Source organism: Tupaia chinensis, unplaced genomic scaffold (assembly GCF_000334495.1).
Source record: "Tupaia chinensis unplaced genomic scaffold, TupChi_1.0 Scaffold145907_1, whole genome shotgun sequence".
Lineage (NCBI taxonomy): Eukaryota > Metazoa > Chordata > Mammalia > Scandentia > Tupaiidae > Tupaia > Tupaia belangeri.
Window position 1 is genome coordinate 1,410,469 of NW_006205765.1, and position 11,155 is coordinate 1,421,623.

The 11,155-nt window shown below is 49.6% G+C and overlaps 1 protein-coding gene across 1 annotated transcript in view; it reads left to right on the plus strand.

Moving 5' to 3' along the window:
* SLC23A3 (solute carrier family 23 member 3) overlaps nucleotides 1-10,778 on the plus strand; it is an 11,895-nt gene extending 1,117 nt beyond the window's left edge. Inside the window, exons 4-13 of the mRNA XM_006168643.3 lie at nucleotides 1-58; nucleotides 265-338; nucleotides 532-713; nucleotides 1,061-1,184; nucleotides 1,314-1,428; nucleotides 4,011-4,264; nucleotides 5,732-5,837; nucleotides 6,125-6,292; nucleotides 8,533-8,628; nucleotides 9,971-10,778. The exon at nucleotides 1-58 is cut by the window's left edge and continues 22 nt beyond it. Of these exons, the coding sequence (XP_006168705.1) occupies nucleotides 1-58; nucleotides 265-338; nucleotides 532-713; nucleotides 1,061-1,184; nucleotides 1,314-1,428; nucleotides 4,011-4,264; nucleotides 5,732-5,837; nucleotides 6,125-6,292; nucleotides 8,533-8,628; nucleotides 9,971-10,251 (1,458 nt within the window). The 3' untranslated portion in view covers nucleotides 10,252-10,778. The remainder of the gene's footprint in view (nucleotides 59-264; nucleotides 339-531; nucleotides 714-1,060; nucleotides 1,185-1,313; nucleotides 1,429-4,010; nucleotides 4,265-5,731; nucleotides 5,838-6,124; nucleotides 6,293-8,532; nucleotides 8,629-9,970) is intronic.
* Nucleotides 10,779-11,155: the final 377 nt, after the last annotated feature.

Below are 11,155 nucleotides of genomic sequence, written 5' to 3' on the forward strand. Positions count from 1 at the left end.
CCTGCTCTGGTGCTAACCAGCCAGAAGCTGCCACTGGCCGTCCACGCACCAGGAAACTGTGAGCACAGAGCAAGGGGAGGGGAGGGGTGGGGCTGGGTGCTCCCCAATACATAGCGTAGATGGGTGCAGGTCTGAGATGGGCAGTGGTGGGACTGCAGGGCACTGTGGGGGTCTCGGTGCTCTGGCAGGCACTGGCTAGCACTGTAGAGCAATGGGTCTCCATCCAGCTTACCTTCTCCTCTCTGTGTCCCCAACGTCTCCCAGCCACCCTCATTCTGCGCCTGTGCAGGGAGCCTGGCTGCCATGGCCTGGAGCTCTGGAACACGGCTCTCCGGGAGGTGAGTACCTGGGGCTGGGAAGGGAGAGGGCGGGAGGTGGTGCCGGTCTGGGGAGGCTCTTGTTTCCATTACACAGGGGCTGAGATGGTCTGGGAAAGGTGCTGGGGCAGGGACCCAGATTGGTTAGAAAGTCCAGGCTGAGGTCCGCTTTACTGAGCAGAGTATTTCTTTCCATCCTCATCCACTCCACCAGGTGTCTGGAGCAGTGGTGGTGTCCGGGGTGCTGCAGAGCATGCTGGGGCTGTTGGGGGGTCCTGGCCGCTTGTTCCCCCACTGTGGGCCTCTGGTGCTGGCCCCCAGTCTGGTTGTGGCCGGGCTCTCTGCTCACAGGGAGGTGGCCCAGTTCTGCTCTGCTCACTGGGGCCTGGCCTTGCTGTACGTGAGTCCTGAGAGATGTGGGATGGTGGTTAGTGGCGTGGGCTGTGTGGGACTGGAGAGGGCAGAAGTGCTGGCCCTGTCCGATGTGACAGGCCCTGAGCTGAGACAACCTTTTTAGATTTGGAATCCAAGACTTTTCCTTGACTCCTCTGGTCTCTCTGACTTTCACACTGTCTGCTACCATCCCTCAAGGTGCCTGACTGCCTTTTATGGGGGGATGGGGGGTGGGGAGAGGGTTTCTTCTCTGGGAACCCCTTTTACGGTGTCCTGCCCACTCCTGCCTCCATCACCAACCCTCACAATGTCCACAGCCTCTTGCTCCTAAAGCAGCATCTGTCTCCTAGGCTTATCCTGCTCATGGTGGTCTGTTCTCAGCACCTTCGCTCTTGCCACGTCCCCCCATGTCCCTGGAGGCCAGCTTCGACCTCTTCGGCTGATGCTCACGTCCCTGCCTTCCGGCTCCTCTCGGTATGTGGCGATCTGGCAGGAGGTGCCCAGGTTAGCAGGGCTGGCTGGAATGCCTGCTCAGTCCTGCTCCGAGCTGGCTCAGAAGCTCCTGGAGGAGACGTTCTTCCCTGTCTCAGTCTTGCCCCTCAGGTGCTGATCCCGGTGGCCTGTGTGTGGCTCGTCGCTGCCTTTCTGGGTCTCAGCGTCACCCCTGGGGAGCTGTCTGCCCGCATGGAGGCACCATGGTTTTGGCTGCCTCACCCAGGTTGGTTTTCTCCTCATCCTTCATCCTCTTGCTCAAGTAAAGCTGTTTGTTTGAACCCAAGATTTAATTTCTGAGTCCAGGTATGTCCCATTGAAAAACACAGGGAAGAGAGGCTGCCGATCTGAGGGGCAACTGCAGCCCCTTACCACAGGTATTTGATTTGGGTCAGTTATTTATTTATTTTTCTCTCAGTTCATGATAGTGCACCTGTGAGAGAGGTGCAGGGGACAGAGGGGTGCCCTCCAAGGTTCAGCCACAGTGACCTCCTCCATGATCCCCTGCACTAACAACTGTGCCATAGGAGCTGGGTCCGGGTCAGTGCCGAGAGAGAGAGCTAGTTTCTGCAGGTCCTACCACTCACTGCTGGGACTCCTTACTCAGGTCACACCGGTGTTACCGACTCCCATAGGCTATGAGTAGATGACCTAGGTAGAAAGGTTGCTTCTGAGGGGTTGTATGTGAATCTTACTCCCTCTCCCTCTCTCTCTCTTTTTTTTTTCCCATAGGGCAGATGTGCTCATCAGAGAGAGGAAAATGAGAAAGCACCCCTCGGGGGGGATGGTCATACCACAATCATTCTCCTCTTGGGATTGTGGGCATGCATGCACATGCACCCTGCCAGGTCTGGGACTTGATTGAACTGCAGTCAACCTTGTAGGGATCTAGAGCCTCAACCACCATGCCATCTGCTGGCCCATCTTTTCATTCATTCATTCATTCATTCATTCATTCATTCATTCATTCATTCATTTTTGAGAGTTTTCATTCATTCATTCATTCATTCATTCATTCATTCATTCATTCATTCATTCATTCATTCATTCATTCATTCATTCATTCATTCATTCATTCATTCATTCATTCATTCATTCATTCATTCATTCATTTTTGAGAGTTTTTTTTGCTATAGGGCACGTGCACTTGCCAGAAAGACAGAGAGAGACAGAGACAGAAAGCAAGAAATCATCCCCTGGGGAGATGGCCACACTGCAATCCCTTCTCCTTCATTCTCCTCTTGGGAATTTTGGGCACGCATGCACACGCGCCCAGCGTGAGTTTAAGCCACCAGGTCCATGACTTGAACCGTGGTCAACTACATGGGAGTTCAGCAACATAGCCATTACGCTAACTGCTGGCCCCTTTAAAAAAAAATTTTTTTTAATACCAGATGGCACATGCATGCATGAGAGTGACAGAGAGAAAGAGAAAGCACACTCCCTCTCATCCCAGAGCCTAGTCACACTGTAACTCTTTTCTTCTCCCCCCACAGAGATTTTGCTATAGTCACACTGTAACTCTTTTCTTCTCCCCCCACAGAGATTTTGCTATAGTCACACTGTAACTCTTTTCTTCTCCCCCCACAGAGATTTTGCTATAGTCACACTGTAACTCTTTTCTTCTCCACCCCCAGATTTTGCTATAGTCACACTGTAACTCTTTTCTTCTCCCTCCCAAGATTTTGCTATAGTCACACTATAACTCTTTTCTTCTCCCCCCCCAGATTTTGCTATAGTCACACTGTAACTCTTTTTTTCTTCTTTTTTTTTTTCCAGAGAGATTTTGCTATAGGGCACCTGTACTCACAGGAAAGACAGAGAGAGACAGACAGAGAGAAAGAGAGAAATCACCTCCAGAGGGATGGGCATGCTACAATCCCTTCTCTTCCACTGTCCTCTCAGAATTTGGGGCACACACGCACAGGCACCCAGCGTGAGTTTTTAAGCCGCCGGGTCCGGGACTCAAACTATGTTAGACTATGTAGGAGTCCAGCAACATAACCATTACACCATCTGCTGGTCCTAGCAACCCTTTTTCTTCTAATTCTCCGTTTCATTAGGATCCTGGACATGTGTGTAAATGCATCTGTTGTGTTTTTGCAAGGTGCCAGGGCCTAGACTTAAACTCTGGTCAGCCCATGGTATCTGGTTTGCTCTGTGAGTGCTTGACTACTGTGCTAGTGAACTGGTCTCATACATCAATTTAATAAGGGTCTGTTTTATGCTGATTGTGTGCTGGGCATACGGTAGGGGAGAGAGTAATAAACGTGACAGACAAGGTGCCTACAGTCATGGAGCCTACAGTTAGGGAATGCAGATACTAATTAAACTGTCATCCAAGTCAGTGTAAAATTGCCATTGTGGTAAGTGTAGCCACGGTGAGAGACACTGCGATGAGAGCGTATAATGAAGAATTCGACTTTATCAGGGAGGTCAGGAAAGGTATTCTCACCGAGTTGAGATGTGAGAGACAAGCAGAACGGGGAAAGGCTGGAGACACGAGTATTCTAGGCAGCAAGAATAGCAATAGGCAAAGGCCCGGTGATGGCGGGAGCACAGCAACCACAGGGCCTAGAACAAGGCCAGGGTGTCTGGAGTGAAGAAGACGAGGTGGAGTGTTGAGGGAGGGGAGGCTGGACAGAAGACGAGGGTCAGACCAAAGAGGACCTTGTAGACCATGGTAAAGGGACCCATGTCATTATCTTCCAAGACTCTGGGGCTTCTAGGATCCTTGTGGCGCAGGCTGTTGGAGGCAGGGGGATTCACAGACTTGAGTCGCCCTCAGATGGCTCTCTCCAACCCTAGGTGAGTGGGACTGGCCCTTGCTGACGCCCAGGGCCCTGGCTGCTGGCATCTCCATGGCCTTGGCAGCTTCCACCAGCTCGCTGGGCTGCTACGCCCTGTGTGGCCGGCTGCTGCATTTGCCTCCTCCACCTCCTCATGCCTGCAGTCGGGGGCTGAGCCTGGAGGGACTGGGCAGCGTGCTGGCTGGGCTGCTGGGAAGCCCCATGGGCACTGCATCCAGCTTCCCCAATGTGGGCACCGTGAGTCTCATCCAGGTATGGGGACAGGGAGGTGGGCAGGGAAGGGACATGAGGGGGGAGGTGCGGGAGCAGGAAGGGAGCTCACGCTGATTGATTGATTGTTCGCTGTGTCCGGCGTTCCGTCAGAGGCTTCACATTAATCATCTTACTTCAAGAGATGCCTAGGGAATCAGCAGTTAGCGTAATGGCTATGTCGCTGGACTCCCACATAGTCGACCGCGGTTCGTGTCCCAGACCCGGTGGCTTAAAACTCACGCCGGGCGCATGTGCGTGCATGCCCAAGATCCCGAGAGGAGAATGGAGGAGAAGGGATTGCGCCGTGACCATCCCCCCTGGGGGGTGATTTCTCGCTTTCTGTCTCTATGTCTCTCTCTGTCTGTCTGGCAAGCGCCCGCGCCCTACAGTGGAAATCTCTCCAAAAAAAAAAAAAAAGAGATGCCTAGAGTGGTAAGGGGACAGGAGCATGGAGAAGACAACAAATTGCCACCGAACCCCTTCCATGCTTCAGGTGCTGAACTCAGGCTGAGGTTGCAGTGAAGTCACTCTCTTGGAAACTAGAGGGAGAAGCAGACAACTGGAAAAAAGAATAAGATAGTTTCAGAGAGTAATAAGTAGTCTTAAGAAAACAAAGCAGGGGGCCAGCAGGTGGAGTGGTGGTTAAAGACGCTGGATTCCCACATGGCCGACTGCAGTTTGAGTCCTGGTCCTGGTGGCTTGCTTTCTCTCTTTCCCCTTCTCTCTCAGTCTCTGTCTGGTCAAATTAAAAAAAAAAAAATGGAATTAAATAAATAAGAAATTTATTTATTTATTTATTTTATTTATTTATTTTGGAGAAGTTTTTGTGTGTGCTCACCAGATAGAGACAGAGAGACAGAAAGTGAGAAATCACCCTCCAGGGGGGATGGCCACGCCACAATCCCTTCTCCATTCTCCTTTTGGGATCTTGGGCACATATGCACACGCGCCCGGCGTGAGTTTAAGCCACTGGGGTCCGGGACTTGAACTGTGGTCGACTACATGGGAGTCCAGTGACATAGCCATTATGCTAACTGCTGGTCCCATAAGTAAATAATTTTAAAACAGAAAAGAAAGCAGGGTAGGGGCAACAGGGCCTATAGTGGCTAAGGCAATGGATCCCCACATGGGTGACCTCAGTTAGAGTCCTGGACCCGGTGGCTCAAAAATCATGTTGGGCAAGGGTAAGGGACTGTGGTGTGGCCCTCCTCGGGGACAGGAGGGTTTAATTTCTCACTCCCTGCCACCCCTCTGCTGAGTGCACAAGCTCTATGGGTAATATCTAAGAAAGAAAACAAAGCAGGGTACAGGACAGAGGCTGGGCGAAGGGGCCAGGTTGAGGCAGAAGAGCCAGGGATGCTCCTTGGCAGGTAATGTTTGAGCTGGGACCCAATGACAGGAGCTGGCGAGGCAAAGACCTGGAATAGTTGAGGTGGCTGTGACTTGCAGTGTCTCTTCTTCCCGCAGGCTGGATCTCGTCGAGTGGCTCACTTAGTGGGGATGCTCTGTGTGGGGCTTGGGCTCTCCCCAAGGCTGGCGCAGCTCCTCACCACCATCCCACTGCCTGTGCTCGGTGAGTGGGTGTGTGGGCAGCACCGGTATTGAGCCAGTATCCCCCATGGCGCCTCACCAGTTCAAGCTGGCACCCTTTCTAAATAGCTTCCCTGGATGGAGCGACATTAGGATTAGCTGCTCTCATTTTCTCTGCCCAGCATGGCCCCTCACTGGGCTTCCGTGCTTCTCACAGCATCAGAGAATGGGCCTCCGATTGTCTCTCCCCATCACACCCTGCCTGCCCTATAACTCCCGATGCTGTGCCAGCCCTCCCCCAACCCTCCTGATTTCTTCTGCGTGAGACAGGAGGGGTGCTGGGGGTGACCCAGGCCGTGGTTCTGTCTGCTGGCTTCTCCAGCTTCTACCAGGCTGACATTGACTCTGGGCGTAACGTCTTCATTGTGGGCTTCTCCATCTTCATGGCCCTTCTGCTGCCAAGATGGTTTCGGGACACCCCGGTCCTACTCAGCACAGGTGGGTGGAGTGGGGACACCCTGGTCCTACCCAGCACAGGTGGGTGGAGTGGGGGGGGGGAAGCAAAGTGCTCGGTAGTGGGGGGAAAGCTCAGAGTTGCTGCTCCAGGCTGTCTGGACTCCTGGCCCCACTCCCTTCTCTGAGTTTTGGTGTAAATAGTTAATCCATTTGTTTTATAAATATTTATTAAGCACCACACCTGAAACTTTGGAAACGGAAGGGTCTCTAGATATTGCAAATTAGTAAAAATGATGATACGTGTAGAAAAATAACAAGAAAGTTCTAGATAAAGGGTTGTGGTGGGCCAGTCCATGGCCTGGTGGTTAAGGGAGCTGGATCTCACATGTGTGACTATAATTCAAGTCCCAGACCCAGTGGCTTAAGAAACGCCATGGGGGGGGGGGTGACAGTTGGCATGGTGGTTGAGGGTACTGGATTCTCACATGGCCAACTGTGGTTCGAGTCCTGGACCTGGAGGCTTGCCTTCTCACTTTCCCTTCCTTTCTTTCTCTTTCACTCAGTCCCTCTCTGGTCAAATTAAAATAAATAAATAAACAAATACAGTTAAATAAGATAATTCTTAAAACAAACACACTTGGGTTGGGGTTGGTAGGTGTCATGGTGGTTGGGTGCTAGATTCCCACATGGCTGACCCTGGTTTGGATCCCAGACCTGTCGGCTTGTTTTCTCACTTTCCCTTTCTCTCTTTGGTCAATTAAAAAAAAATGACAAATAAAATGAAATAAAACAATAATTCTTAAAAAAGAAAAGGGGGGGGGGGACCAGCGGGTGGCGTGGTAGTTAAGGCGCTGGGCGTTCCCAAATGGTTGACCACGGTTTGAGTCCCGGACCTTGCTTTCTCACTTTCCCTCTCTCTCTCAGTGTGTCTCTTTCTGGTTAAATTAAAATGAATGAGTGAACAGATACAATAAAAAAAAAAAGTTAAAAAAAAAAAAAGGAAAGAAACATACCTGGTGTGTGCATGGATGTCCAAAATTCTGAAAGGAGGGAGAAATGGAGAAAGGGAGAAAGGGAGAAGGCACCATTCCCCTTGGTGGCTGCTTTCTCACTCTTCTCTCTTTCTCTAATGATTGTATACCCCTTCTGGCAAATTAAAAACAAAAAACAGAGGCTAGCAGGTGGTATGTAGTTAAGGTGCTGGGCTTCCATATAGCTGACTGCAATTCAAGTCCCGGACCTGGCTTGTTTTCTCACTTTCCCTCTCTCTCTCTCTGGTCAAGTTAAAAAATAAATATTGGGGAGCTGGCAGGTGGCGTGGTGGCTAAGGGTGCTGGACTCCTGCATGGCTGATCGTGGTTCAAGTCCCAGGCCTGGCATCTTGCTTTCTCACTTTCCTTCTCTCTCTCTCTCACTCTGTCCCTCTCTGGTCAAATTAAAATAAAGTTAGATAAAATAATTCTTAAATAAATATTGAGTCATCGGAAAAGTCATGACACATTTTTGCACAGAGAAACATAGAAAACCATGTCATGACTTTTCTGACAACCCAATAAAATTAATTCTTTTAAAAACCCAACAACAAACAAACAAACAAAAAAACCCAAAGAGCTGCAACACTCAGCAGCAAGAGAAATAGCTTGTTTGAAAAGATCCAGCAACACTGAACTGGTCTTGACAAATGGTAAGCTTTGAACATACCTGGTGAGCAGAACATCATTCCTGATGGAGGACTGTCGTAAGAAATTTAGGAAGCCATAGGGCATGTCCTGAGAATAGAAAACACTTCAGTTTGTGTAGAGTTGTGGTTCTAGTCAGGGATGACTTTGCTTTGCAGGGGACATTTGGCAATGTCTGGCTGTCAAGGTTTTGGCTGTCACAAAGACAGGAAAGTTGTTACTGGCATTTGGTGTGTAGACAGATGCTAACCACCCTGGAGTATACAGGGCACTGAATTGTCTGTCAGTATACTGAGGTGGAGAAGCCCAGGCTAGAGCATAAAAGGTAAGACATGGGAGAAAAACTAGGGCTTTTAATACAGAACATTCCAGAGGTTGAAACATAGCTGGAGGGTGTGTGGATGCTCAGATGGGCATAGAGTGGGGACTCTGTGGTAAGGGCCTGGGTGAGGGAAATGGAGTGGAGAGACAAAGAGTGAGGGGATGGGATGACAATTTGGAAAGACTGGTCCTTAGCTAATACTTAAGTTGAGGTCCGGAAGGAATGCTCTCTGGCCTTGAATAGAATCAGAATTTCCCTTCTGCCTCAACTCCCTCCTATAGGCTGGAGCCCACTGGATGTGTTACTGCGTTCACTGCTGACAGAGCCCATATTTCTGGCTGGATTTCTGGGCTTCCTTCTGGAGAACACCATATCTGGTAAGTTGAGGCCAGGCCCTGGCTGACTGGGGTCAGGAAGTCAGTTCTCCCTGGGTATGTAGTTAAGGTGCTGGGCTTCCATATAGCTGACTGCAATTCAAGTCCCGGACCTGGCTTGTTTTCTCACTTTCCCTCTCTCTCTCTCTGGTCAAGTTAAAAAATAAATATTGGGGAGCTGGCAGGTGGCGTGGTGGCTAAGGGTGCTGGACTCCTGCATGGCTGATCGTGGTTCAAGTCCCAGGCCTGGCATCTTGCTTTCTCACTTTCCTTCTCTCTCTCTCTCACTCTGTCCCTCTCTGGTCAAATTAAAATAAAGTTAGATAAAATAATTCTTAAATAAATATTGAGTCATCGGAAAAGTCATGACACATTTTTGCACAGAGAAACATAGAAAACCATGTCATGACTTTTCTGACAACCCAATAAAATTAATTCTTTTAAAAACCCAACAACAAACAAACAAACAAAAAAACCCAAAGAGCTGCAACACTCAGCAGCAAGAGAAATAGCTTGTTTGAAAAGATCCAGCAACACTGAACTGGTCTTGACAAATGGTAAGCTTTGAACATACCTGGTGAGCAGAACATCATTCCTGATGGAGGACTGTCGTAAACACAGAGAATTAGGAAGCCATAGGGCATGTCCTGAGAATAGAAAACACTTCAGTTTGTGTAGAGTTGTGGTTCTAGTCAGGGATGACTTTGCTTTGCAGGGGACATTTGGCAATGTCTGGCTGTCAAGGTTTTGGCTGTCACAAAGACAGGAAAGTTGTTACTGGCATTTGGTGTGTAGACAGATGCTAACCACCCTGGAGTATACAGGGCACTGAATTGTCTGTCAGTATACTGAGGTGGAGAAGCCCAGGCTAGAGCATAAAAGGTAAGACATGGGAGAAAAACTAGGGCTTTTAATACAGAACATTCCAGAGGTTGAAACATAGCTGGAGGGTGTGTGGATGCTCAGATGGGCATAGAGTGGGGACTCTGTGGTAAGGGCCTGGGTGAGGGAAATGGAGTGGAGAGACAAAGAGTGAGGGGATGGGATGACAATTTGGAAAGACTGGTCCTTAGCTAATACTTAAGTTGAGGTCCGGAAGGAATGCTCTCTGGCCTTGAATAGAATCAGAATTTCCCTTCTGCCTCAACTCCCTCCTATAGGCTGGAGCCCACTGGATGTGTTACTGCGTTCACTGCTGACAGAGCCCATATTTCTGGCTGGATTTCTGGGCTTCCTTCTGGAGAACACCATATCTGGTAAGTTGAGGCCAGGCCCTGGCTGACTGGGGTCAGGAAGTCAGTTCTCCCTGGGTTGGGCAACAGCCTGACCAACCTCTCTTTTGCAGGCACACAGCTTGAGCGAGGCCTAGGTCAAGGGCTGCCGGCTCCTTTCACTGCCCAGGAGCCTCGAATGTCTCATAAGTCCGAAGAGAAGGCTGCTCAAGAGTATGGGCTGCCTTTCCCCGTCCCCCATGTCCCCCAGCGCCTCCGCTGCCTCTGTCCACTGCCTGAACACTCTGGGGATGAGGGAGGAGGGGCCTCTGAGCCGGAAGAGATGGTAGACTTGTTGCCTGGCTCTGGAGAGCCATGCCCTACAGCTAGCAGAGCAGGGATTAGATCCCAGTAATCACTAGGACTCATATTTTGTCCTGGCCAGTTTAGCCCTAATTCCCAGCTTGCTGGAGAATCAGCTCCCAGGCTCTACTTCCTTCTAGGGAGAGGCTATGTGCAACGTGTATGTGTGTCTGTCTGCCTACATGGGCCCATCCGTGGTCTCATTTCCTAATGGGGTGAGTTGCTGTTCCTTAATTAGGCCTGTTCCAGACCAGAAACCATAGTCTAGTGGGCTATGAAGGAATGAATGAGTGAAACTCTACCTGTGAACTATCAATGCCTTTCACATTTAAGCATGTACTTACCAAATATTTATTGAGCACTTCCCATGTGCAAGATTCTGCAGTTACAGAAATGGATATGATAGGGTCCCTCCCCTGTCAGGCATTTAGTTTAAAAAGATCTATGTGATTACTAACTAAAATGCAAAGTGGGAGCAGTCTGTAATAAAGGTTAAAATAATATCGTGGAGGGGGACCAGCAGGTGGCATGGTTATTAAGGCACTGGACACTCCCACATGGCTGACCACGGTTCGAGTTCCGGACTTGGTGCCTTTCGCTCTCTCTCTCTTCCTCCCTCCCTCTGTGTGTGTGTGTGTCTCTCTGGTCAAACTAAAAATAAATGAATGAATAAATTAAAAAAAATAATATCATGGGAATAAAGAGAAAGGAACAATTCATTCTGACTGGGGATAATGAAAGGGTTTATGAAAGAAGCAATCCTACAAGATGGCCTTGACTCACAAGTGAGGGGGATTTTTGGTTTTGAGAAATGGGACAGGGAGAATTTTTTTTTTTTTTTTTGCTATAGGGCATGTGTGCTCCCCAGAAAGACAGAGACAGAAAGCAGGAAATCACCTCCTGGGGGGATAGCCATGCTGTGATCCCTTCTCCTTGGGATCTTGGCATGCACGCAC